Source organism: Heliangelus exortis, chromosome 22 (assembly GCF_036169615.1).
Source record: "Heliangelus exortis chromosome 22, bHelExo1.hap1, whole genome shotgun sequence".
Classification (NCBI taxonomy): Eukaryota; Metazoa; Chordata; class Aves; order Apodiformes; family Trochilidae; genus Heliangelus; species Heliangelus exortis.
This window is the reverse complement of record NC_092443.1, coordinates 7,900,452-7,928,115: the sequence shown is the minus strand read 5'-3', so window position 1 is coordinate 7,928,115 and position 27,664 is coordinate 7,900,452. Positions and strand designations below refer to the sequence as shown.

Sequence of the window (27,664 nt, the reverse complement as noted above, 5' to 3'; positions counted from 1 at the left end):
TTTGTGCCACTTTGTTATGAGGCTATCAGGAACCTGCTACATCCCACCTAAGGTGGGAAGGAAATAAATTGGCCAATACGTAGTCTTAAAATTACCAATTGTTTTGCATTCAAAGATTAAAAAGAAGTAATTTACTGTTAGTGTGTGTATGAAACTTTCCTTTTTAGATCTTCAAACAAAAATGTCCCTGCAGATTTTGGTATGGGTACAGCTGAACTGAAAGTTAAGTTATCCTTACACAAAGGAAATTGCCTTCCTCTCTGGCTCTGCACATGAGCTTGTGTAGCCCTGGTAGCCTTGAGGCAATAAACCTGGAAATTTTCCAGCTTTGTAGTGTGCTGAACTGCAGGCTGCAATGGGCTTGTAAGCAAACTCAAGCAGGCACATCTTGAGAGTGTCTGGGATCAGTGACAGGAGCACTGTTACATTTCTCATCTGTTTTAGAGGACAGATATCTCATGGAGATTATTGCCTTATTCCTTTTGCCTCAGACTGAAGAACCCAATCATTCCTCAGAGTTAGTTACATGGGACAGGGAAATCTGGGTTGCAATCTGATTTTTTTTTCAACGTTGCAATGGTCTGTCTGCAATTCCTTGCCCCAATACAAAATAGAAATTAAACTGATACCCAACACTCCCTTCTCTGCTGGCCAAGGCAAAACCCTCTTTGTTTGTTTTAACTTTTGAAAGCTTCAGTTCAGTTGTTTGGGAAAAAAAATAAAGGAAACTGAAATTAAATGACTGAAGCTGCTGCCTTCCAGAGGGCAGGATAAATTCAGAGGCTGTTAGAGTGGGGATAAATCTTTGTAGGAACAGGTTTGGGGCCCCCCCTGACCGACCACGGAAACTTTCACTTTCAGAATAAGGAATTCAAACTCCTTGCCATAAAACCAGAGGGATTTAAGAGGAATGATTGTTTCCCCCTAAAGCCCTTTGGGAAAGCAAGAGGTTTAATGGTAAGGGCTGCCTTGGGAACTGCTTTCTGCAGCCCAATCTTTGTTTTCCCAGCACAAGGCACTAAACAAATGCTGAACCCGGGGGTGTTGGTGGCAGGGGAGCCCCGGCCACTGCTGTCCCCAGCCCCAGGCACCAGCCTGTCCTGGCAAACAAGCCCATGTTTGTGTAGCACTCCAACCCAGAACTTGGTTTAGTGCTAATTTAAAATTTTATTCCCATGCTGTTAGTTTTGGTGTGAAATTAAGGAGTGAAATAAATCCCAGTTAAAGAAGGGGCTTAATGCCAGGATAACAGGAGATGAGAGGGGACACCAGGTCAGCTGGGGATGCTCTGATTTTCCTCTGCAGCTCAGCAGTGTAGCAAGCTGGGTATTTCACTGGGATGTTACAGTTTGCTAGGTTTTTAATTTCATGGGTTAGGTTTGTGTTCAGTGTTGGGGAGGAGGAGTTAACACCCCAAAAATCACTGCTGTGTTTGGCTCCGTTTATTCTTCTTATTGAGAGATTCAGCAGAGCCAGTGACTGAACTCGTCCTTCTGCTTTTTGGAGGGAACAGCCAGGCTCTGATGTGTTATTTCAGAGATAGAGATTTTAGTGTTGTCAGCTTGCCTCCAGAGCAGTTAATGTATCTTAACATTTGCAAACGATGGATTCTGCTGTACACAAAAGAGTGTTTGTATCAGGATGAGGCTTTCAAAAAGGGGAAAAAGAAAGTTAAAAAAAGCCTAGTGCTGGATTAATTGGAAAGGCCCAGACCAGTCACATTCCCTCCCAGATGGGTCATTCATTTTGTTGCCTGCTGCTATGCAGCATCTGAACTTCAAGCCTTCAAAAACATTGTTGGAGTGGAGGAGACAGAGCCAAGCTGGCAAAACTTGTGCACAAGTCCCAGCCCTTTATGCTTTTATAGTAAGGCTGCTATCTCTTGTCACCATCCTCACAGTGCCTCCTTCCCTTCTGTTTTGGGGTCACCTGTATGAACATTTCTGAAGGTACCAGGCTGATTAAAAATAAAAATCCCTGAGCGTGGCACAGATGCTAAGTGCATGAGAGAGGCTGTGGGCCCCTGACTCTTTCCCTGAGCATTCCCAGCTCCCCACAGAGATTGGGAGATCCCCATCCTGTGGCTGCCACATCCCAGGTGCTTTGAGGAGGGGTCACCTGGTTCCAGTGAGCAAAACAACCCCTGTGAATCTTCCCCTTTTAGATTGTCTTAATTTAAAGGATTTTCTTGAAGCTTTAGTTTTCATCAGTGCATTTTTTTTTTCTCTTGAGAATGACAAGAGGCAAAATAAAATTGTTAGGCTGTTTTAAAGACACTCCTAGTCATAAAAGGATAATCCTGGAAGGTTCTTTTAAGAACTACCAGGTCAGTTATTAAGATACGAAAGTGCAGAGACAAACCTTAATATCTGGCTTCTTGTCTATAGCAAATCTTTAACTGAATCTCAGGGTTTTCAGACTTTCCCATCACTGTCTTCTGGGTGTTCTCCTCTGTTCATGAATTGAATCAACTGCACAGACTCTGGGCATCTGGAAAGTGGTTATAGTTGTGCCTGTATTTTTGTGTGTGGGTTTCCTTTTTTCTTTTTTTTTTATCTACTCAAATAGGAAAAAAAAAAAAAATCTGGATAACAAGAAGGGGGCAGATGTGCAGTAACTGAAGCCTTTTCCTTTTTTCTGGGATCTGACGTGGGATTGGGTGACTGAGGAATGTCCCTGTGCAACACCCCCCTCCCAGAGGCAGTGGGAGCCTCTGCTGTCCAGCTGGGATCTGCCTCCTTGACCTGAACTTGTCATTGCCCTCTTGATGGGCCCATTCCTGCTGCCTAAAAGCTGGCGCTGAATTCCTTAAGAGTGGCCTTAAAACCAGGCATGGACTTGACTGAAGATCGAGATTTGTTTTTTTTTTCTTCCGGAGAGTGCCTTTCTCAGCTGATAAACATCGTGGGTTTACTACTCATGTAAATAAAGAAATACAGATTATGTATTTCTGAATTATGTAAACTGCACAAGTTTAGGAAATCCTAAACTTAAGGTTGTAGGAAATCCTAAGCTTAAGGTGACAGGAAATCCTAAACTTAAGGTTGATGATTGGGGGTGGGGAGGGGACTTGTGCTGTGCTGCAGGTACTGAAATCAGAGTTTGTGCCTCTTGTTACTGAAGATACAACACAGCATAATCCAGGAAAGCTTCTGAACTTCTAAAGAAGTTCCTGCTAACTGGGGACCATAGCCCACCTCAGCCAAGCCTGTCCAGTCCTGCAGCATCACAAGACACCCCAAAGATAAATTTGCACCAATGTCTGGGAAAAATGACAAACTAGGGCACAATGCAGAGAGGTGTTGTGCAAACATCACTTTGTGGTTCGTCCCATTCCAGTGAGGTTTTTCTCTTGTCTGATAACTGGTGAAAAGAAGTGGCAGGGCATTAAGTTCTGGGCCACCATTCTGGTTTTCTGACACATTGTCTACTGCTCTTCTGAGCATCTTGTGTGCCAAGGAGCTTAGCTGAAGGATTCTGGACAGTTTGCTTCCAGCCTTTTAAAACTGTAAATATGGAGTGAATTTTTTAATCTTACCAGTCCATTTCTCCCCTTTCCCCCCGTTTTTCTCCATGGCTTAAAGTGTTAATTCTACCCATTGAAATATAATTTTATTGAGCAATATGAGCCGGAGGCAGAATCTTCACTGCCATCAGAACCCAAATGGTAAATAGGCTCTTTCTCTAATTTGTGGGATGTGCTATAACTCAGTTTGAATGTTGAAAGGCAATGGGCCTCCAGGGGAGTCTGGAGCTCTGTTCATTCAACTTCTAATTAAAGTTTTCCCCTCTCAAGTTTCACTTTATTTTCCGGGGCTTTTGCTCCATGATGATTATTAACATGTGTCCCATGGCCAGGAAATCATTATACCCTTCCCCAACCCAGTCTTTTCGTCGGTACCTCCTGCTGCAGACCAAACCTCCTGAAACTCCATCTCCCAACACGATCCGATGGCCGGGGCAGGTAGAAAGGAACCGGCACCCTGAGGCTCCCCAGCCCCCTGCCCGCAGCAACCCGGGGAGTTTTTTCCAGCCCCGTTTGATCAGATGCTGCTGTCCGGCAGAGAGGATCCAGTCCAGGATTTCTTCCAGCCTATTCTTCAGGTTTCAAGAGCCCAGGCCAACTCTGGCTTCCTATTCCGACTCCAGCAGGCTTATCTGTTTTGGGGCAGGAATTGTTAGTACAGTTTATCTCGCTTGCTGCAAGTCCTCCCTCAGCTGAGCCATGTACTCTGGTGCCGCGATCTTTTTTTTTCCTCTCTCTCTTTTGTGTTTTCTTCTGGTTGTTTTTCTTTTTAAATGTGTCAAGTGAAGAGTTCCTCTTCTCTCCCCTCCCTTTCCACTCCAAAGAACCAACCTCCAGTTAACGCGAGGCTGGATCCGTTGCTGCTTTTGCCAGAGGGGAGAGAGTGAACCTGTGCCTGCATGTGTGTGTGTGTGTAAAATAGATCCAAAAATGTCAATGAACAGCAGGAAAAGTTCTGGGAGACCGTCTTACTACTACCGACTGCTCCGGAGGTCACGACTTCAGAGACAGCGCAGCAGATCCCGGAGCCGGAACAGGCCGCTTAGTAGGGGTAATTGCACCAACCCTTCTCTTTCATTGCCACTGCCAGACAGACCTGCTCTTGCTGCCAGGTAGCTCCGTTCCTGGAGCTGAGGATGACCAGGGGCAGTATTTGTGTAGCTGCTCCCTGCGGGGAGCTTTGCAGAAGGGCAGCGAGTGGTTTGTGCAGCGCTGCAGAGGTGGATGGGGAGGGAGAAGTGTTGGGTGGCAAAGGCTTATCTGGGGCTGGCAGGCTTGGGTGCTGCTCCTGACAGGGGTTTTAACACCTTGTGTAACTGTAACTAACCCAGCCTTTTCAGTTATCCATGGTTCAGGTTGTTTTTTTTGTTCTTTTTTTCACTTGTATAATGAAGGTAACTCCTTTTTAGCTGAGATGTTGGGAGGCCTAAGTGGTGGAGGTTTGAAAAATCTTTGATTTAGAGATGGTATCTGCAGGCAAAGAGGGATTGCTAGAACGCCTTGTTCTTCATGAGCTGAGGATCACCTGGGGTTTTGGAATTACAATGCTGATTACAGTTTAGGGGTAGGGTTTTCAAAAGAGCCTGAAGATTGTGCTCCCGAGGCCCTGTGGAAACCGGTGGGACTTGTATTCCCGAATCACTTTGTGCTTTTAAAAATCCTGCTCTAAAAGGGCCTATTTGTCCTCATCAGCAGGAGTTAGGTCCACAGAGTTATGTTTCTTTAGGGCATACTCACTCATGCAGCCCATTTATTCTACTTGAGGCAGCCACTGACCCAGTTGCATTTTTAAAATAAGCTCTTCTGGCTTTCCCTTCCAGTGTGAAATAAATGTTTGTTGATGCTCATGCCTGTCGTTCAAGCAGTCAAAGAACCTGGAGCCTCTGAGACATTTTGCTGTTGAACTCTCTTTTTCAGAGAGGAGGAGCAAGGCTTGCTCCAGAGTCACAGTTCAGTCATGTTTGTAATGTTTATATATTGAGTTTAATCAAAGCCATTAACTAGAAATATTTTTTGTTGTTGCTATGGTGTGAATAAAAAGCTCAGCTGCAACACAGCAATCAGGTGCTTGTGCAGATCCAGGCTTGTACTTGTCTCACTGGAGTTATTTCTGATTTATAAAGCAGGCTGTAAAGTAGACTCCAGCACCACAAGACTGAGCTTAGTGCAGTGTCCTCTTCCTTCTTTTTCTGGCATACTGTACGTTTTTTCAGGATTTTGAATCATCGCTGAGAAAACAATGGGAATCTAAATTAGTCCCCGAGCTTCATCTTTTCCTTTGAGCCAGTGGTGTTTTTCCTTCCACGATTTTGTTTTATCTGTCAGGGAGGAGTGTTTGTAAACTCAGAAGCATGTAGCAGTTCCTTTTCCTCTTTATTTATATACTGTTCAACACCAAAATATTTTGCTGTCAGTTCAGTTGTGACAAACTAAATGTGTTGGTTTCATTTAGGTAACCCAGTATAAACTTAGAAGTTCATCACTTATTGATGATCACTTATTGATGATCTTTCCCTGAGTATTTGGTGTTTGTCACCCCTTGTCTCCTGCCTGCTTAGGAGAGTGGTAATACTCAGCACTAGCTGAGCTCTTCTGATCTGTAGATCTGAAAGGGATTTGAAAATCAGGGGGAGAATTTTCTTTACATTTTCAACATGTTTTTGTAAGAGATGCAGAGTTGATGCAAGTTGTGCAGTGGTGGTGGCACACAGCAGGGTCCTGCAGTCACACTGATCTGCAGGGCAATCTGCTCTCTCTAGCTCAGAGAGTCAAAGATCAGGTGTCCATAGTGAGAGGTTACTGAAAACTCAGGAGCCTTGGAGTTGCATCACGGGCACTGGCAAGGCTCTGGTTTGCCACACGTGTGTTACCCGGACATCCTCTTGGCAGCTTCTTGCTCTCTCCAGTCTGGAGCCTCTGCCAAGATCCCCACAGCGTGCAGGTAAAGCTGTGGCTGTAGCTGATGGAGCAGCTGCAGGTTGAGCTTTTCCCAAGTGTCCCCCCAGCAGAGGATCACGACGCTTTGGGGCCGGGAACTGGCCGAGGCTCGGGCAGTTGTTACCAGGGAAGAGGAGGAGACCTGCGCTGGCACTCAGCCCCTTCTCCCCAGCTGGAATCCTTTCGGGTTTGCACTGCATCCTCCCGGTGCTGGATCCCGGAGATGCTGGGAGCATCCCAGGGCTGCCAGCACAGCCCCTTCTCCCCAGCTGGAATCCTTTTGGGTTTGCACCGCATCCTCCCGGTGCTGGATCCCGGAGATGCTGGGAGCATCCCCTGCTCCCCTCTGCAGCACTCCTGGGCTGGGGACCGAGCATCTCTGTAGCCCCTCCGCTCAGATCGCTCCATTTCTGAATAAAGATGAGGTTGTGTTTAAAAATAGCTATTTCTGCACCTCCACGTCCCACTCGCAGCCCCTGGGAGGGCAGTGCCACCTCCCACCCCCTGCCAGCCGGGCCGGGCTGGGGCTGGCACAGAGCAGGGCAGGCGTAGGTGGGGTGGTTACAGCTGAGACCTCGTTTGGGAAATGGCTCCGGCTTCCTGAGGTACAAAGAGAGAGAGAAGCCCTCCCTCAGGAAAGCTCTGCTGGGGCGGGTTTGATTTAGGCGAGGTGAACAGAACAGGAATTTTCTGTGCAGGGAGCTGAGGGATGTAGGGGATTGCTTTCTGCTGGGACTCCAGATGGAGGCAATCAGATGTAGCATGCAAAAAAAGTCTCAAAAAAGGGTTTGAAGCTGTTCACGATTTCAGCCAGCTTCTTTGATGGTTCATGTGATGGTATCTTCTGTTCTAGAGTTCTTTGGTTATCCCTGGTGCTTATAAAACATTCATCTCGTGTTTTAATTTGTTTACCCATCCGTGCTTTTGAGAGGTCGAGGGCTGGAAGAGTTGAAGAACAGTAAAACTGATAGGGAGGACAAATCAAACCAGAACGTGCAGACGTGCTGTCAGGAGGCTCGTCTGATCTTGCCTACAAAGCATTTAAATTATTGCTATTCGATAATGGAAAAACAAAAGAGGTTTCACTCCACTGTTAATCTTTGTTAGAATTATGATGGTGTCTGAAATCTCCTGGCTCTGCTTTCCACAGAGATTTGGGACACACAGCAGGTATATAGTGGTTAGATAAAAAAAAAATAACTGCAGAAACTCCATCTCTTCCTTGGACCATCTGTTCAGCTCAGAGATGTGTGTAACTGTATGAGGAATCATGGCAGTAATTATGATTACTACCAGGTGATCCATCTAATGTTGTGGAAGGTACTTGGGAGAAAGAGAAAGTAGAAGGAAAATTATTGATAAAAGCAACACCTGCTTCTGCCTGTAGTACTTTGGTCTGTGGCTTTCTTTGTGGTATTTCTGCTTCTATAAAGAAGGAAGAGGGGTCAGTGGCAAGTGTTCTGAAATACAGTTTGCTCATAGAAACTGTTCCATATCTGAGCCAAATGCAGCTTTGGCTTCAGGTCTTTCTTCTGTAGAACTCTGTAGGCAATCAGTTGTCATCAAAGCTGGGAGAATTAGAGAGCTTTTTGAGTTCCTGATCTTGAAGGTTTAGTGTTCCTGATACTTCTGCTTCTGTCAGCTCCTTGGACATGAATGTCTTGCTCTAAGTTCTGTTTATCACAAATGCTTTTCAAGTTGTTCTATAAAAAGGGTTTTTATTAAACAGGCTTTCTTCTTCTTTTCCTTTGATGGCTGCTGTGAAGAGAGAACTGACTGATCTTCAGCAAAGCCCAGTATTTTAGTGCACCAGACACTGAGAGCTTGGAGGCTGAGGTCAGGCTGGTTCTTTCTCAGCACAAGCTATTCAGACACACATCTCTTGAAAACAGATGGAATTTAATACTTTTTTTTTTTCCCTCACTGATTAAATCAAAACTTTTTAATTGCTAAATGAGATATCAGTTTATACCCAGATAGCCAAAACCTGAGCTGTTAAGACACTCACTTGGGACAAGGAGAGCAGAGACTTTCAAACTATCCCAGCAGGTAATGGAATCACATACCAAAGGAGGGTTTATAATTTTTATAAATTATAAATTTTAAAGCTACCACAAGTGTGCTTATGTGTTGCATTTATGTTGGCAGGCAGAAATCTGGATAAAATGTTCGAGTTTTACTGTTTTCTCTGACTCATATCCTACAAAATCTAACAAGATGAGTGATTTTGCCTTTTCAGCACATCTTGCTCTACCAGGGGTTGGTACTGAATGAGGTGTGGTTGGTAGGAACTCAGGTCTGGAAAAGAAGATGAGAATCACAGAGCTGCTCATCCTGCCTGCTCCATCTGGGCTCTGGGTGACTGTCCCTGGGGCTTGGCCACCTGCCTGTCACAGGCACTGTCAGGCAGCACTGGGGTCAATTCAAACCTAGAATCACTCTTCCCATGCTTAATTTATAATATACTTGGGTTTAAGTTATTTACTTGAGTGGGCCAATCAGCAGAACAACTCTATTGTATTATAAATATATATATATTGCCTTAAATTTTGGATACCTTAAGTGGTACATGGTACACACTTCATCTGTCTCCTCTTTGTGAGATTTCTTGATGAATCCAAAACATGTGCCTTAGAACACCTCTGATTTTCCTAAAAAAAAAAAAAAAGTACATAAATGATTTCTTTTCTTCTAAGGGCTGGGAGCAGGCAAGTGAAGAGTCCAGCAATAAAATAAACACCAGTGATAAGGTTTTTTCCAAGGGTGGTGTCTTTTAAATGTCAGGAAAAGCAGACTTTCCTGCTTCACAGTTTTTAATGACCATTGCTTTGTTTTTCAAGTGTCTCCCGTGACATTTTCTATTTTACTGCAGAACTCTTGCAGTTTTTCATTGCAATTTTAACAGCGTAGCTGACAGATGCCCGTGGAAAAGATATGGAAAATTCTTTAAGCTGAACTGTTTGTAGGAAATATTCACTGGCAGCCGTGCTATTTTTAGCACTGGTGCTCCAGCTGAGCCTTTGTTGTATGTTTTTTAATGCTTAATTGTCTAATAAAAATCTATACTACATTTAATAACTTGGGAAGGAGTGCATGATGGAGGGATTCTTGGATTGTTTAGACATTAAAACAACAGATGGAGAAATACAAGTGTCCCTTTAATGTACAACAGTGTGGGGTGAATGTCTGGGGAGGAACAGGTCAGATGGGCCCTTTGGTGGGAGCAGGGTGGCAGTAGTGGTGCCACATGGACCCACTCCTTGGGGAGGAAACATCAAAATTAGTATTTTCTGTGACAGATGTGTCAGTTCTATATTAAAAAAATGGAGTGGGCTTTGGGGTATATCTGGGATTTGGGAGACCAGACATGTAATTTGTTTGTGACAGGCCGAGGTACCACTTACTGCTCATTTACTTGTCACCTGGCCTCTTAGTGACAGCATCCTGTGGTGCTTTGTAGGTCCCTCCTTTGATTTTCACAGGTTGTAACTTCTGTCAGATTTTCAGAGGAACAGCTCATTTAATGCTGTGACAAAAATCTGGAATTTTCAGGCAACTTGGAGACTGACTGTTGTTTCTTTTTGCTCATCTTTACGTTCTCTCTATTTGAAATCCTTTCCTTCTAGGAGTAACCCCCCTTTCCCAGTTGCTCCCAAGTAATGCAGAGTGAGGTTTTATCTAAAAGCCATAGGTAATAAATGAGAGGTTAAAGACCCTGGTCTGAGTCCAATAAAGAATTGCTTCCAAAAGCATGCTTAGAGGGGTTTCAGCAGACTTTCCATGCTTGCTTCTGTATTGGAGTAAGTTTGACTCCCTACAGCTGAGGCAGTCCAAACAATTTAGAGACAGAGCTGCCTTTTAAAGCTTTTAGACCTGTATTTCCCTTGAAGGTCTTCCAGTGTGCCACTAATCCCTTAAGTTATTGCACTGAAGGCACTCTATAATCCTTTAATTTACTCTGCTCTCAATAGAGAGAGGAATGAGCTGGGTCACGTTCCAGATTTGGGCATTATCAGTTTTGCTTTTTTCAGCTCAGATGCTTGCTTTGGGTGTTTGCTTCCCTTTCAAAGACTGCAGAGAATATTTTAATTTTGGATATTAATTGCTTGTGTGTTTGTGTGTATGCATAATAAAAAAAGTACACAAACCCCAGAACTCCCTCAGACATTTCATGGTTTTATCCAGCCTTGGGGTCAGGCTTTTAAACTCATTTCCTCAGGTCCTGTTGGAAATCAGTGCCTGTGAACACTGATGGCTTCTTGAAAACTGAGAATTCATACCCAGTAGTGATATGGTGAGGGTCAAGAAACAGCATCAGCCACAGATAACTTCTGAAATCCTCAGAATTTCTGACTAAAATGTCCTTGGAGGTGCTGACAGTAAAGCTTTATGGTGATGAATAATAGCAAGGAAGTGTTGTGCTTTTTTTCTTTTTTTAAATAAGCAGAAATACCCTAAAAGACTGTCTAGAGCAACACATTGGTTGCCTGAATTTGGAAGGTTTGTCCTGTCTCTTGCTGCTTGCTTGCATGAGGGACAGGATTTTATTGTAGGTTTGTTCTTGAGAGCCAGGCTGAGAGTCCTGGTGTGCTCTTGGGGCTTTGTTTTTGAATCCTGGCTGCTCAGCATTACTTCAGAAGTTCATTTTAAGTGGAGCATTGGGAAAAACCGTGTCCTGCAATAGTGTAGACTTTGAGAAACACTGACAAGAATAAAGATGGCCAAAGTTTTGCTTCATTAACGTTTACACGGAAAGAGGGATCCTCAGCTGCTGAGCACTTAATGTGTCCTTTTGAAGAAATCAATTTATGTGAAGTACATGTTTCTTTTGTACATTCTGTGGTCACATTTTTCATTTCTTACAGCACTTCTGCATCAGTGCATTTGTTGTAGAGTTGGAAATCAAGCATGGGCTTGTTCTGAAGTAGCCAAATAGGTGGACTGTTGCAAAATCTGGCATCTGGAGGTAAATTACAGGATGCTTCTTAAGCTTCTTGGTTACTATAGTAACAGGTAATAGTCATCCTTCATGTTTAAGCAGTGTCCATGGTAACCAAACGAGCAAGTTTTGAAGGAAAGATATTTTCCCTTTCCATTTTTAGCAGTCAAAGGTTAACAGTTATTACCTTTATACCCTTGGGTGGGAACAACTTTTGATCTGTCTGGCACATTTAAAACGAGAACATTTGGTGTTCATTTACATAACTTTACTTCTAGGACCAGCTGCATTTTGGGTGGATACCAAGAAAAAATTTCTGAGAGCAAGGGTGTCATGCAGTAATCTCCCAAGGAAGAGTCAGTGATGTTGTTCAGAGCTGCTGAACAGTTCTGCAGAGTTGCTGTGTCTTGCTGAGCAGCCTCCCTGTTGCTCCTTGGAGTCTCTGCATGTCAGGAGCAGGGGAAGGAATCCCTGCATATTTTTCAGGATGGAAAAATGCAAGTGTCAAGTGCTAAAGTTAGGTAAGAACATTCTCCTGCTCCCTCTCACTTCAAAACCAGGATGGGAAGTGTACAAATGAACCGAGCTAGATCCCCAACCCTGGTAGATCCCTTCCTGTAATCTCCTGCCCATTTTTGGTGGGAGGTGAGCAGTGGATGTTGCTTTAGGAATCGTGGCAACACGACCAGAAAGCTTGCACAGTCACTCCAGGTGAGGTGCTGGAAGAAATAGACAGGTTTGAATGGTGGTTTCCATCTGTCCATCTGCAGCACATGTTTATTTATCTTAAATAAGAAACCATGACTGCTTTTGCATTTTTTCTTTCCTGTCTCTTCCATTGGCACTGGCTTTGTTTGCTTGCAAATGGAAAAGTGAGGATGAGAAGAGGACGTGTGTGTGCAAGAGAAGCAGAAATACTCTCCCAGCCCTAAAGGAAATACACACAAGCAAATGCACAACATTTGTGTAAGCACTTGCCTTTAAAAAATAATCAGGCTGGCAGAGAAGTTGACATTCTTTTAATAAGCAATATTTTCTATCTAAATCATATTAAAGTGATGTTTGGTAGGGGAAACTTGTTTCTGGAACTCTTAAGCCTTCTGCATTAAGCATTTTGAAAAACAGAAAAAAATACTCTGAGCTCTCCCTAGTGCTGTCCCTAATCCCAACCCTTGTAATTGCCCCTGGAGGAGGAGCTGTGTTCTCAGACTTTCCTGTCACTGCCACTTTTTAATGCTGTCTTTCACTTATTTCAGCAGGAGAGATATTTTGCCCAGTAGCTGCCAAAAATTACTGTTATTCAATTAGGTAAAACCCTAAGAATCTTCTGTGTTTCCAATGAAACTGTACCCTAAATAGTGTTAAATCCCAACCTCCTGCTTTCTTGAACAGGATTCAACTTCCTGCAATGTTAAGGCAGTCTGACTTGGATTAATTGGCTCTGGGCATTAAAACTCTTTCAGGCTGATGTAAGAGCTGCACATGTACCAAGTGAATTTCAAATCTTAATGTTTGGTCTATTATGCAGATGGATGTGAGTAGAGATATGTATGTGACCCCATTTATCTCCCTAATGAAGTGCCATCAATAGAACATCTGTTTCTTTGCTGTAGAAGATGAAACCTCTGATGAATCATGCTTATAAATGAACTTTTTATTTATTTATTTCACACTTTGCCAGCACAGACCTGTTACAGCAGCCACCACACACCACTGGAAAAGTGGCCCAGTCATGAAACTGCACAAAGTTTTCAGTTCTGCTGCTCCAGACACAAAGGAGCTGGTTCTGAACAGGTCACCTGCCCAGGACAGTTATTAAGAAAACCCCAAGAACACCTTGCCAAGGCAACAGCTTCCCTGATGGGTGACAAAAGCACAGCTGGGAGCTGGGTGTGCATCTCCTGTGACTCTTTACTTCTTAATTCTCTCTGAAATTGGAAGCAAAGAGGTCCCAAGTGCTGCAGCACGACCTCTCCTTGTGAGATTTCCATCTCCCTTTTCAACCCCAGGAGTTTTAATGGAATGGGAGGCCTGGCAGTCCCAAGGGCTGTCCCCTCCATGCCCTGTCCCAGGGGTGTGGGGAGTGGCCCAGGGACAGGGATTGCAGAGTCCTGGGGTCTCTCCCTTGTCTGGGGTTTGGAAGCTGCAGGAAAGCAGCTCGGGCAGGGTGCTGAATCTTTGCAGAAGTGTTAAGCATGATGGATGAACCTATTTTAAATCTCCCCAGAGCTGACTTCTTGTTCCCCAGGTTCCTTGTTGCTTGTCTTTATCATCACAAAGGAGGAAGCTGATGTTCCACTTCACTTTATCATCCTTTCCAGTTTAACCAGGGTATTAGCAGCTGTCTCCATGAGCTGGTCCCCAACCAGGCTAGAATTTCATCTTTTTCTGATGTATTTTTAAAGTCTGTGCTTGATTTCAATTTAACCCTGGAGAAAAGGCTCCTAATGATACACCAGTAGCAAAAGACAAATTTGTTCTCTAGACAGCATAGCAGAGAAAGATAAATACCATACATATTTAATTGGAGAGACTGATAAATATAGAGTAAAAATACCATATATGTATGCATAACTAAATTTAAAATACCAGACAGTAAAATAGAGGTTGTAATAAAGGCTGCTCCATCAGCAGGATTTGCTGTTTATTTTTAGAAGGGGAGTTAATTTTCTGGATGCCCCTATGGTCTCACCCTGGTACCAGGTCTGGGACCTGCCTCTGTGTCTTCCTTTTGGACATGGATGGGTTCTGTCAGTTTTTGTGGAACAGGGAATGTAAGTTTGTATATTTTCAGACTCCCTGTGCTGAGATTTATCCAAGATTTCCTTTCCCTTGTTTTCCCACTTGTGCTATTTTCTCCTTTCCTTTTTGCCCTCTCTCCCCTCCAGGCAGGGCAAATCTTTGTCCCTGGCTCAGTCCCTGCTCCTCTGGGGGGTTCCTTGGCCAAGGAAGGGGCTTCAGCTCCCTCTAGTGAGGCACCTGGATTGCTGCTCTGGCCCAGCAACACTTCCCTCACCCCACTGCTTGGTGATGGGGGAAAAATTTTATTGCAGCTCCAAAGGGTCTCCAGGAGAGGAGCAGCTGCAAAACTGAGCAGCTGAAGCCCCCAGGAAGTCAAGAGGAAAGGGCAGGGATTCCCATCTCTGCTGCTGTGCCTCAGAAAGCACCTGAGAATGCTGCTGGGGAATGAAAATCTCTTCCTGGGTAGTGCTACAGCAAATAGAAATTCTGTGTGCTCCATACCTATGGAGTACACAGAAAAGGAGCATGGCTTTTTTCCATCCTGGATTCAGGAGCCATTCAAAGCACTTGCTCAGGAGCATCATGAGGAATCTGAAACCCTGCCCAGTACCCTGGATCAGGACCTGGCACAGAGATGGTACCAAAGCCACCAAAGTGCACAGGGAGCTATGGCAAAGGCCAGTGCCACTTCAAATCATTATTTAACAAAGGAAAAGCTCTTCTTCCAGAAGCTCTTCTCCCTGCTTTGAAAGAAGATGACCATAATTTTTAGCTGATGGGAAACAGTGTGGTTGGGTGTTTTCTGGGAGCTGAATTGCTTTCTGTTTTCCAGTCAGTTCCAGTAAGGCTCTGCAGTTCACACACCTCTCAGCCAGCCTTCTGGGAGCTGCAGGGACTGGATGGCTCTGGCTGGTGCTTCAGGTGCTTTTTGATGCTCTCAGGCAGGGACAGGCTTGAGTCAGAGATGGCAATCCCACAGCTGAGCTGAATCCAGTGGTTTTCTAACACTTCAGTCATCTGTGAGGGAACCAAAGGTACTGATAAGAAGCTATAGCCTCTGAGTGTTTAATTCTAAATATTTTGTGCCAGGGTGTAGCACAAAAGGCAACTAATTATCCCAATTAATTTTTCTGTGTAAATGGTTAGATAAGTGATATTTTACATTTTTTTTTTTTTACCAGCTGTAGTTCTGTAAACAGTGTCCTTAATTGTCTGAAAAGGCTGTGAGAGCACAGAAGGCTATTTCTGCTCTTGGAGTGGGGAATAAAACACTGGTTCTGATGGAGAGGAGTTGTGGGTGCAGCCAGTGGGATTGCTGTGCTTTGGAGAAGTGTATTTAAGCTACAGATTCTAAGATGCAAAAGGAAATAGTTTTATTCTAACAAGCAAAGTGGCAGAGATGCAATCTTTGATTAGCCTGGAGAATACCCACCCTAAGTGCTCGTTAGCTTTGCTTTTAAATGAGTCTGATTTTTCAGAGGGCAGCATTACCTGCCCTAAACTTTTGCTTCTGCACCATTTTTATTTAAAAGTCAATTTTATTGCCTAATAAAGCTTTGACTTTTAATTAATTTTGTGTGGCATAATGGTTATAGCGTTGCTGTGAGGGAGCAACTGGAATTCACTGCAGGAGCAGCAGGGCTCTGGGGGATGTTCCTATAAACAATTCTCCAGGCAATTGGAAAGGGAAAGTGGCCTTGGAGCTGGTTCCAGCCCAGGAGGAGGGTGGTAGTGAGGGCATTCATAACCTGTCAGTGGTTCTTCACTGACCTTTGTCCACTGGAAATCAGATGGCTTTTTTTATCTCTGTTTCCCATTTTAAGTTATTCATGCCTCGCCAAGGGGAAAACTGAATATTTTCTGTCATTGTTTATTCCCAGAGTAACATTCCACTTTTAAGAAGTGCCATTATTCTAATAGCAGTTTCTAAATACTCCTTTGGATACAGTGTAAATCCATCTTTCATCCTGGACTCATGTGGCCACCTAAAGCTGTCTGAAATGTAGATTTTTTTTTTCTGCAGCCTCTGTTGAGTATTTGGAATCACACAGACTCTAAAAATATCTACTCTCTGGGGACTATTTTTAATTTATAAGTGCTCCTGTGAGCTGTGTTAAAGAAATCACTTCTGTCACTATGTGCCTCCTCTGCTGGCTTTGTAGTGAGGAGTTATTAGATAACGCAGAAATTAGAGGAATAACACCTAAGTTCATTAAGCAATAAAATTAATTCACAGAGTGTAATTGTAGGAGCAGGAGACCGGTAATTCCTGTTCCCTCTGGTTTCACAGAAACTCCACCCTGGAAAGCTCTCCGGGGCAGCCTGGAGATGTCAAGCAGTGGGGCAGGACACAGGAGCTCAGCACCCAGCATTGCCCAGGGTCAGAGCCAGCCTGACCTCTCCCAGGGCTGTCTGCAGAACCTTTTCCACCACCTTTTGGTTCCGATGAGCTCTCAGTTCTCTGCATGACATCCAGATCAGCTCGGGAAGTTTGCTGTTCCTCCTCAGTCTCCTTTTCTCAAGCACGTCCGTGGCAGGGTGCAGGAACCTCCTGGTGTCCCCAGCTCTGCTGGCTCCTCTGGCATTCCAGGCATTCCTCTCCTTCTCCTGGCTCTGATGAAGTCATCATCTCTCCTTCTCCTCTTATTCCTGGCTTCTTGGGAGTGCCATGGCACGGGCGGTGCTGCCAAGCAGGGCTTCCTTCTGGTGAGTTGAGGGAGATGGATTCCCACTGCTGACTTTTCTGATGCTGCCTCAGCTCTGTCCCTGCCTGGCTTGTTTGGAGCTGGAAAAGTTTCCTATCAGAACTTGCTGGGAGGTGCCTGCTTGTTAGGGATCCTTTCCAGCTTGGTTCTCCCTGCTTTTGTTCACTCTGTCTCTGCCTGATCCTGGGAATCGAGTGTGAGAGGAGAGAGCAGACGAGGGGGAGAGGGTGAAGAGAAATGAACAAACAGAAGGAGTTAATGTATTTCATTCCCACTAATGAGAGCATAATCTTGATGATCTCTTGGAGTAGCTGTGATTCACAAGAGCAGGTAATGCAAATGGGGAAACATCTCACTTGCCGAGTGAAAAGCAAAGTGTTACTATTTGTTTGTGTGTTTGTGACACTGAATGCCCTGCTCTGGGGCAGTTGCCATGAAGGCAGCAGAGATGTTGTGTGAGTTAAAGCAGAGCTGGGGGTGCCAGGAGTTCCTCACAGCCCCTTCTGCTGCTGAGGTCCTGGAAACCTTGGGGGGGTGGAATTGCTTCTCTGGGAATGTTCATCAACATGAAGAACTGACAGGGAAAAGTGTAGTAAGGATTATTCAGTCAGCTCAAGTACTTTGTATTAGTTAATAAACCAAATGTGTTTACTACTGTAGAGAAATGGTTTCAGAAGTGTTCATAAGCCCTGGATCTTAAATACATGTGCAGTGTTTACAGTGCTGTTGGGGTCCTGTTGACACTGAACACAGTGGGATACTTTCAACCCCACCAGCTTAAAAAAAAAAATCTTAGTATGATACACACCAAGCAGCATTGTGGACCCAGCTCTGTCCTAACCAGGGAGAGGTTTCAGGAGCTTGCTAATGTCAAGCAAGTTTCTCTTTGAAGAGCTTACCCTGCTCTGGGGAAAACCCAAAACATCGAAGCCTTCCTTAAATATTCAGAAAAGCAGGAAGCACTTTTGTTTGTTTGTTTTTGCAGCTGTGATTGCATCAGGTGGATGAGCCCCAGCCCAGTGTCTGTGGCAGCCATGGAACTGTGCTGCTTCTGGGGACATTCAGTCCATGCCCACAGGAGCAGAGTTCTACAATGGGCAGGGTGGAATTAAACAGAGTGTGAGCAGCATTGCCTACTGACTGTCAGGCAGGCTTGGCAAGGTACAGGAAAATGCTGTCAACATGCTGTGCCATTCAGGAACACGTGGCCAGCAGGTCCAAGGAAGTGATTCTGCCCCTGTGCTCAGCGCTGGTGAGGCCACAGCTTGAGTCCTGTGTCCAGTTCTGGGCCCCTCACCTCAGGAAGGAGATTGAGGTGCTGGAGCAGGTCCAAAGGAGGCAACTGGGCTGGTGAAGGAATCCAGCACAAGTCCTGTGAGGTGAGACTGAGGGAGCTGGGGGTGTTGAGGCTGGAGAAGAGGAGGCTCAGGGGAGACCTCATCACTCTCTCCAAGTCCCTGAAAGGAGGTTGGAGCCAGGGGGGGGTTGGGCTCTTTTCCCAGGCAACTCTCAGCAAGACAAGAGGGCACAAGAGGTCTCAAGTTGTGCCAGGGGAGGTTTAGGTTGGACATTAGAAAGAATTTCTTTCTGGAGAGGGTGATCAGCCATTGGAATGGGCTGCCCAGGGAAGGGGTGGATTCTCCATCCCTGGAGATATTTCAAAAGAGCCTGGATGTGGCACTCAGTGCCATGGGCTGGGAACCACGGGGGGGAGTGGATCAAGGGTTGGACTTGATGAGCTCTGAGGTCCCTTCCAACCCAGCTGGTTCTATGATTCTAACAATGAGGAGAAGAATCAGATGAAGAATTTCAGGTAGAATGGCCACTGGCTGCCTCAGAGTGACTTATGAACCTTTTTCAGTCTCATTTTGAGATCTTTTTGAGCTTCCAAAGGGACAGGTAGCATACTGAGATGGCCCTGCCTGATTCAGCTGTCCCACAGGAATTAGACAACATTTTATTGCTCATCTGTATCTATTTCATCCCTTGGGGTGAAATGGTGGAAATGGTGGAGAATCAGAGCCATCCCCTTCTGGGGCTCCTGTTTCTGCACACTGGCATCTCTGTTGCTGTGAAATGCCTTTCTTTGCTGTACCCCAGGAATCAGTTTTCAGATCCAGTATGCCTGCAGTGTAATCCTCACTTAATAGACTGTTACTTCAGTGATTTTCAGGCCCCTGTATCATAAAAGAAAGATTTGAAGGTTTTAAGTTCATAACAAGTTGAGAACTTTGGGACAGCAAATAGCGTCCCAAGATACCGTGTGTTTAAGTCCCCAGATCAAACCTGATCTAAAGCAAATAAATGGACAAATGAAGGTATAATCCTGGAATTTCTATGAGCTGAGGGATGATTTTCAGCTAACAGAGAAATTCACCTTCTAGTATGGATGTTATCTGATAATACTAAGTGCTTCTGGAAATGTTATTCTGTGGTCAGCTGCCTGTGGTAATGCTGTTCCCCATTCCCAAATCCTTTATCTTGTGATACAAAATCAACAGCAGACATTCATTAATGAAACCTTCCGTGTTCCCATGGGACTGTCAAGGCTTTTTTATCAATTGTGAATCTGATAAAAAGCATTAAAACTTCCAAGGGTCACACTGTGAGTTGGTAACAGAGGGTTCCAACCTTGAACCTGGACGCTGTGTGCTGGTGAGAGGCAAAGTGCTGAAGGGCAGGAGAGGAGGAGGATGTGTTAGAGGTGGTGGAGAAAAGGCTAAAATCAAATACTGAGTCTGATCTCTTACAGCTTGCTTGTCTTAAATACAAGTGGGCAAATTGGTCAGAAACCCCAAAAAATAAGGCTGGAAGGGATTTTAAGATATGCTCAAACATATGTTTATCTCTCTAGATTATCAATTCCAATGTATAACTCACTGTGTCATGAGCAGGCTTTTTCCAATGGCTAACCCAGATATCTTCTGTAAATTAAGACATTTCTTTTTCTGCCTCTAGTGCCTACAGAGAAAGTTTTTATCATTGCCTTCCAGTGACCTTTGCTGTGGTGCCTGGCAGCCACAGTGCTCCTGTGGGCTTGCTAAAGCAGACGGTCTCTAGGCAGGGTAACCTGGCCTAAGACTTTTCCTCTAACCCTGAAGAATTCAAAGCATTATGTATTCATACTCTTTGGTATGTTCTGCTGTACATTTCTGGTCGTTAGGAGTTACTAATTTACCTGTAAGCTATTTTTACTTCCCTTTAAACCAGCCCTCCTCGCCCCAAACACCCACGCCCAAGCCTCCTTCTGGTTATTTCTGGTTTCTTATCCAGAGTTTTGTAATGTGTCTCTCCTGGAGAGCCTCTCCAGTGATATCCACAGTGCTTAAACTTAACTAAAATGGAGATTTGACTCCAAATACTTTAGGTCCTAACCCAACTCTGTGTTTTGGTCTGGGTCACACTGGTGTTTGCTGGCTCTGCTTTGGGTGTATTTTAATAAGAATTTCAGAGTACAGTTTGTGATTTCAGTGCAATCAGACCCAGATATTAATCAGCCCTGGGTCAGAACACATTCTCCCTTTCTCTGAAGAGGTCTGACCTGTGTGGTTGAAGGAGGAAGCAGATTGTCAGATTTCTGAGAATGAGACAATTGCACTCCTTGCTCTGACAAACCACTGGGGTATAAATCAGTGCTGGGCACCTGTGTGAACACTGAGTACTTTCCCTCCGTGCTGAAGGGAAGAGATGTGTTGGGCTGGGGAGCACAGCCCTGTGCTTCTTGTCTCTTGCAGCAGCTTTTCACATGATCCCCTTGTTCCTCTTTCCCAGGCACAGATATGGGAAATGCTTTAACCAACTTTTATTTTTCTGCTCATTAAGCAACTGCAGAGGGACTTCTTTGGTTGTCTGAGCATCCTGAGCTCACTTCCAAATATTGTAATTGAGGAGTTTCTTCATGACAGCCCAAAAATAAAGAAGGCCACTGTGGAAAGGAATGGGGTGGGAACCTTAGTGTGGAAGGAGATGGCACCAAAGGATTTGATTGCAAAGAAAGTGGCCAAGAAATGAGAAGTCTTGTCTGGAAGCTGTGAAAGCCATGGCCTGGCTGGTGTGGCTATGTGGCCTCTGGTGAGGAATTTGCAACCCAGTCCAGGGGTGGAATCTCACAGCTGTCCTTTTGGAATAGTTTAAGATACATCTCAGGAATTGTTGAGTGGAATTGCAGGTGTCAGTTGTGTCTTACAGACCCTGGGTGGTGGCAAAGGGACCACCTTGCTGAGGGGACAACTCTCCTTGCCAAGACCTGGTAGCAACAAATTGCAGATCACAGGGGCAGAGAATTGGCAAGCAAACCACCTCAAAGTCACATGAGTTACAAGAACATCCTTGTCTGAGGCATTCTGAAGTCTAGGTTGTTCCATCTTCAGATTTCTTTGCATACTAATTTGTAGCAGCCTCCCTCTAACAGGCAGCAGGTATTCTTCAGGCTCTCATTCCCAGCCCCAAAGCCCAACAATAATGTGCTGCTCACTGCCATGCCTATTGCCTGTGAAATTGTGCATTAGGAGGAGTTCTCCGTGAATTTATTTCAGCTCCACTTTAAAATTTATTTTTATGATAATTATTTTTGAAAGGAACAATTGTGTGAAAACCCTGTTTTCAGTGTCATTCTGACATTGCTGTTGATTTGCTGTTGTCTTTGCTTGGATCCTGTATTGTTTAGTAAATAACATATCCAGGGACTCTCTTTCAGAAAAGTTACAGGGATTTCTATAGATCAGAAGGGTGAGGTGACATGAAGGACAGATAGTGTTAGAAGAAAAGAAGCCTCTGGTAGATAGGATGTGGCTAAATAAAAGAGTAGAGAAGATTCGGGGGCCTGGGAGAATAAGTACATTCATCTTCTTCTGCACTGTTCTGTGTTCAGGAGACCATGATGTGATGATATTTTGATATGTATTACTGTGTGGCAAAAAAAGCCAGAAGAACACAGTTCCAAAGCAAGTGGCTGGAGGACTTAGAGAGGGAACTTTGAGCATCCTGTGCTGTACCCCCCTTAGCAGCTTCCCTCGGGAGTGTCAAGTCCCCAAGTGCACGGATCCATACTTGACATGGAATTCTCACACAGCTCAGTACATTCTTCTGTTAATGCCAGCCTGCCAGGCATTATCTGAAGCTTCCAGCTGTATAAAAACTGCTGATTGTTGAAGGTGAAACTCAACTGCTGATTGTTGAGGGTGAAAAACTCTTGCAGGTTGAACGTTGTCCTTGGCGGTGTGGGAAACCTGGGCAGGTACAGTGGGGTTGTTGTGTTGGGCAGCTCACTGGGGGCCCCTGGGAGGGTGGAACCACATTCTGCATGCCCTGCTGCTGGTCCTGGGCTGGTCCTGGGCTCCTGTGTTTGTAATTGTCCTTTGTCTTGTGTCCCATCTGCAGAGTCCCCCCCGGAGCGGTGCGGGCAGAGGCGCAGCATGCCCAGTGGGGGCACGGAGAAGAACCCCAGCATGGAGCCAAGTGCCACCACCCCCTTCCGGGTCACTGTGAGTGTCACTTTGCTTCTTAATGAGTGTTATGGCATCTTAATGCCATAATATGGGGTTCTGTTATGGTTATTATGGGGTTCTGCTGGAAGAAAGAGGAACTGGCTCATCCTGAGAGAAGAGGAGGTGGATGGGAATCTAGTTGGTTGCTTATTTTTAAGTCAGTGTGTTGTTGTTAGATATTGTTAGCAAGAAACAACTGTAAAATTTTTCCTGAGAGAGCAACAAGGTTTGAATATGAATCTGGAGCAGATTTGGGTAAGTTGTGTGGCTTGGGAGAATTTTCTGGTGCTGTTTCCTTTGGGAATGTTGGGGTAGTGCAGGATGTTCATAGCTGTATTTATTTATCTGCAATTGGACAATGATAAGTTTGCACACAGCTATTTTTATTCAGAGAAGAGGCAAATGATCTTGGAGATGGTTTGCTTGGTTCAGCCCCTAGGTTTGCTCTGCAGGCCACACCTACTTTACAGGCTTCATAACAGACTTGGATAGGTAGAACCAGAATTGCAAAGGGAAGACTATGGTGCAATGCAAAAAAAATCTGAGCACACCCAGTTCACCTGAGAACATGTGCACTGATGAATGAATCATTAATAGCACTTTGTCTAAGCAGTTTATTTTTGTTCTATAAATTGTACATTTGTGAATGCCTAATGTTCTCTCCGTGGAATTATATCCTGTAGCCATTATATGCAAACACATGCTGGATATATGAGTGTGTTTTTTCATTCTATTCATACCAAATGAAGTGCTGAAAAAAGTGAGTGGATGGCAGATGAGTTCTGTTTGAAGGAGTGTGTACAAGTATGTGTCAAATACTGAAGACAATGAAACAGAAAACCAATAATGTATGAGATGTCTTTAAGCATTTGCTGGAGCAGCCTGTTTGGTTTTCTTTTTCTGGAGCTGATGAAAGTTATTGTCCTAAGACCTCCCTGTTCCAACAGGTCAAAACACAGAAGGATCATCTTTTGGTCTGGTTCCCCTTGTGGCATCACCTCTTTTCTAAGCAAGGTGCAGCTTGTTTCAATGCCAAGAGGGAAATTAACTTTTTTCTCTCTAACCCCCTTGTTCCACAAGCCATATGCCATCAGTCTGAATAGATTATCAGTTACAAATGCTCTAAAACTCTGAGCATGCCAGACAGAAACATGTCAAGCTAACTGTACAGACATGCTTTTGCTTTGTGCCTTTCATTTATCAGAATCTGTCTCAGTAAATGAGTATCTTTGGACCTTATACAATGTACTGCTTGTTGATGAAAAAGGCAAAGAATGATGGGGAAACGGATTCTTCACAAGTCAGGATTTGGGTGTATTTTTCTTTGGGTGTACTTGCAGTCAGTGAGAATAAAATGCTGTTTCCAACAGCATAAATCCTGGTTTATGTTTTTAGGGAAGTTACTCCTGTCTTTAAGCAGGTTAGTGAAACAGCCTATGTGGGATGTGGTTACTTGCTTTGACTGGCTCTGTTATTCAGTATGGATTAGATAAGGGCAGGCATCACATGGAGAATACAGAGCATTTGTCTTCTCTGAGGTACAATTCACCATCATCCCATTTGTGTTGCTGCTCAGCCCTCTGAATGTTATTGCTATTAATATGAATGGCTTCATTACATACAGTTTTTATGGCTGCTCAGATTTCAGCAGATGTCTGACTTAAGAAGAATATTCTCCCTCACCTTCCTTCATTAACCAGAGGAACATTAGCAGTCAGTCCACTCCAGCTACTGGGAACAGTAATCAGTGCTTTTGTTTAGTGGTAATGGGATTATTACTTTTGAGCCTGCTGCTGTAGGGTTTGATGTTGCAAGCTTCTCATATTTTACAGCTGATTGTTCTTCACTGACATCTCCATCCTTCTGCTATTGAGTCTCCAAGGGGCAAGTAAGCTCAGGAGCTGTTGGATTCTGCTTTTTTTGACAGCATTGCACTCCCAGTTGCTTCCTTTCATTTGCAATCCAAAGCAAACTGGGGTGGAAATACTCCCTTCCCATACAGAAGTCTGGCAGGAAAGTTGCAGTTAATTGGGCATTACAGGTTTTATAGCAATTCAGAAAGCAATAGCTCATGCTAGTTTTTTGAATTATAGAAAACAAGCTGAAATGTAAGTCTTAAGATTTCTACATCTTATTATGCGAGCTAGTTGTTCTTACTACTTCTACAAAAAAGCAGTTTTTAATAGAGCTTTTTAAACATGAAAAAAATCTTACCTAGTCCTTGTTATCTCATGGTTTAAAATTATTACTTTCCATGCAGATCCCCCTCACTTAACTTCTGTGCTGTCAGCTTTACCTGGTCTGATGCAGTCTGTTCATTTCAGGCCTCTAATCCAAGTGACCACTCATCTGAGGTCCCTGATACAGAATTTGCTCTGAGCACCCAGCTCAATATTCAGTTTTTAGTTTGTGTCTGATTGGAAAACCACAAATTGACTTCACACTGCCAGCTGCACAGTGCTGTGTGGGGACTTGGAGGTAACTTTCCTGACTGCTGCCTTGGTGCCTAGAAATAGCAGATTTGGTGAGTATAAAACTTAAATATAAGCAGGGAAATTCCAGCCCTGGTAATTTTTTTATATGATAGATGCATGGAAGAGCCTGAGTGTCCTCACATACATCTGCAGGAGGCATTTTTAGACTTAAATGGTCTTGTTGGAACCCTTCCTATTTGTCACGGTTCTGCAAGAGCTCCAAGACAAGTCAGTAGCTAAGGAGAGAAAAAGAAAAGCAAAGTTTGACTTAGCCTGAGATGTTGGTTAAAATGTTGCCTGCTTAGGTAGTGACCTAGAGTTGTCCCCACTGAGGATGTGTGAGTATCAGCAGCTCTGAAACTGGAGACACTGATGTGACCAAGGGCAAATTCCTGACTCTTCTGCACGCCCATGGGGAGCTGGATTCATCCTTGTGCTGACTGACATTGCCTGTTAGGAGAACACAGAGAGGCCAAATGCACAGAATCCAAACAGCTTAAGGAGTGAGATGGGTTAAACCTGAAACTTGAGTTTTATCAGACACAGGGAGCAAAATGCTGGGTGTTAAATCCTCCTGCCTGTGCATCGTGTGGGGAACCAGGAGCAGGGGTGGGATTGCTGAGAGCTCCTCACCCATCTCATTAGGGTGCTGCCATCTATTGACTGCTGGGGCTGGAGCTGGGTTTAGTTCTCAGCAAATAGCCCAGGACAAGCAAAAGTCAAATTTGTCAAAGAACTTGTGCAGAACACTTGGACTAAGTGATTGGATCAAGAAACCAGAATGATTTTTTTGCAGTTGTTCTACATCGCTGACTGGGCAAGGAGCCTCTTTCCAAACAGAGTGAAAGAATATAACGTCTGTAGTGTCAGGATTTTAAATGGTTTGAGCATGGCTCCTCTCTTTCTTACCCAGAAATGCTAAAGAGGATTTAGGATTTCCCTTTCTCCAGACTTTTAATCCTCAATTCTACGATCAATCCTTTGCTCTCCACGTCTGTGCTTCTTCTGGTTGAGGCCACAATGGCTACAAAAAGCCCCCCAAAACCCCCAACAAAACAAACCCAAAGCACATTGCAGCAGTAAGCTACATGGTCAGACTGGCTGTCCATGGGATGGTGTGAATTGGAGTGGAAGTGAAATGATTCTCAGGAGTTTCAAAGGCCAAACCCAGTGGTATAAACATTTTTCCCCAGCTCAATGTCAGTATGAAGATGAGGATCAGCTCTTCCTTTTCTCATCTTCGTTCACCATCTGCTTACTGTGTCTCCTGTTCTGCATCCTGAGTGTGAGGTCTTGGAGCAGGAGTTGTCTTTGTGGTTCATTTGTCTCTGCCTTTCAGGCCCTTTAGTAATGAAGCATTTATAGCTGCAAATGGATACAAATTTTTTTTAGATTTTAGTTCCCCTGCTTGTAACGTTAGCCTGTTTTCCAGCAGTTTTTCTGCCAGTTTGGCAGTTTGGGTTGGGTACACATCTGAATTTATAGTGATACATTATAAGCTACTCTTACAGCATTCCTCCATCTATCTTGGTTTTAATCCTTGATAAATGAAGTATTAAATACTAATAGCATACCAGTAAATGGAAGCTCCTGGAGAGATGAAAGTGAGTAACCCCTCTACCATTCCTCTTCACTGAACATAATCCTAAATAATGGGATCCTTGTTCAAGCTGATGTGGATGTGATATTGAAGTGGGGTTTTTTTTCCCTAAGCTTTTGCCTGTGCAGAATATTTTCCTCTTTGTTTTAATTTTTTTTTTCCCAAAAGCAGTCATGTAAATTCTAACAGTTTGACTTTGGAGGCTTTAGCTTCCTAAATGATGTGAAGAGTTGAATGGTGCTTCCCTCGGCGTGATCACCCCATCTTTAATTGAAATGTAATTGTTTACTAAACCATTCCAACTAGAAGGGAAAATTACTATCATTTTGGTCTGTGGCTGCATACATTAAAGCACCCCTTTTACGGGCACTGAATTTAAGGAGAATGGGAACATTAGCCCAGCTGATACACAAACAGAAAGCTATTATCATTAAACTGTCAACTGCAGCTGAATTTGGATAACTGGTGGCAGCAAGAAATATGTAAATTACTTTGAGGATGTATCTGTCCATGCAGCCACCATTTCTGGAGCAGGACATGCTTGGAAGCTTTGGCTTTCTGAGCAGTTAGAGAAGAAGAAGAAACAACAAGGTCATTTTGAGCATTTGCAGTTATTTCTAGTCTCACTAGGACTGTTTTTAAAAAATGAGGAGTGCTAACCTGACTGTCAGATTCTTTTTTGTCAGGTCCATGCAGACTTTGTGCTCCTAAAGCATCTTTCCTTGATTCTTGATCCAGGCCCTTCTCAAAAGGGGGTAGTGATTAACACTCTCCTTTTCCTGCTGGGAAAACTGAAGCAGGAAAAAGTTAACTAACTTTAATGTGATTGTGTAGCAAAACCAGGAAATACATCCTGAGCTGAATTTCTTAATTTCTAATTCCCAGTCCTGGTGTTAAACACTAGCTGAGCTACTCCTAATTACTTCTCTGAAATCCTCCTTCAGTTTCAAGAGAATTAAGTATTCTTCTCAAACTCGTCATGTGGAAATGAGTAAGAGGTTTTCTGGACTCCTGAGCCATTGTTCCCAGGTCAGACATTTCTGGCTTTCTTGCTTGCTCTGCCAGCACCCCATGTTGTCAAATTTCCAGTTCCTTGCTGCTAAAGTTAGAGCCCTCTGTCTCATTTTTCTAAGTCATCTTGGTAATTTAAATCTCAGGGCATTTTTGCTCTTTAATTTTTGTGTGTACTTTGAGACATGGGATAAATTCTAGTTAGGGCATGAAGATAGATTTTGTTTACAAATAGGAAATATTT

The 27,664-nt window shown here is 44.0% G+C and overlaps 1 protein-coding gene across 9 annotated transcripts in view; it reads left to right on the top strand.

Moving 5' to 3' along the window:
- The window catches only part of DAB2IP (DAB2 interacting protein), a 167,308-nt gene that overhangs the window by 30,233 nt on the left and 109,411 nt on the right, over nt 1–27,664 (top strand). For 2 of the 9 annotated variants that reach the window (XM_071765998.1, XM_071765999.1), the window contains exons 1-2: nt 16,518–16,850; nt 22,229–22,332. In XM_071765998.1, the coding sequence (XP_071622099.1) occupies nt 16,610–16,850; nt 22,229–22,332 (345 nt within the window). In that variant the 5' untranslated portion in view covers nt 16,518–16,609. Of the gene's footprint in view, nt 1–4,174; nt 4,578–16,515; nt 16,851–17,079; nt 17,180–22,228; nt 22,333–27,664 lie in introns of those variants that run through there. The other 7 variants (XR_011730240.1, XM_071765996.1, XM_071766000.1 and 4 more) reach the window with 6 other exon arrangements.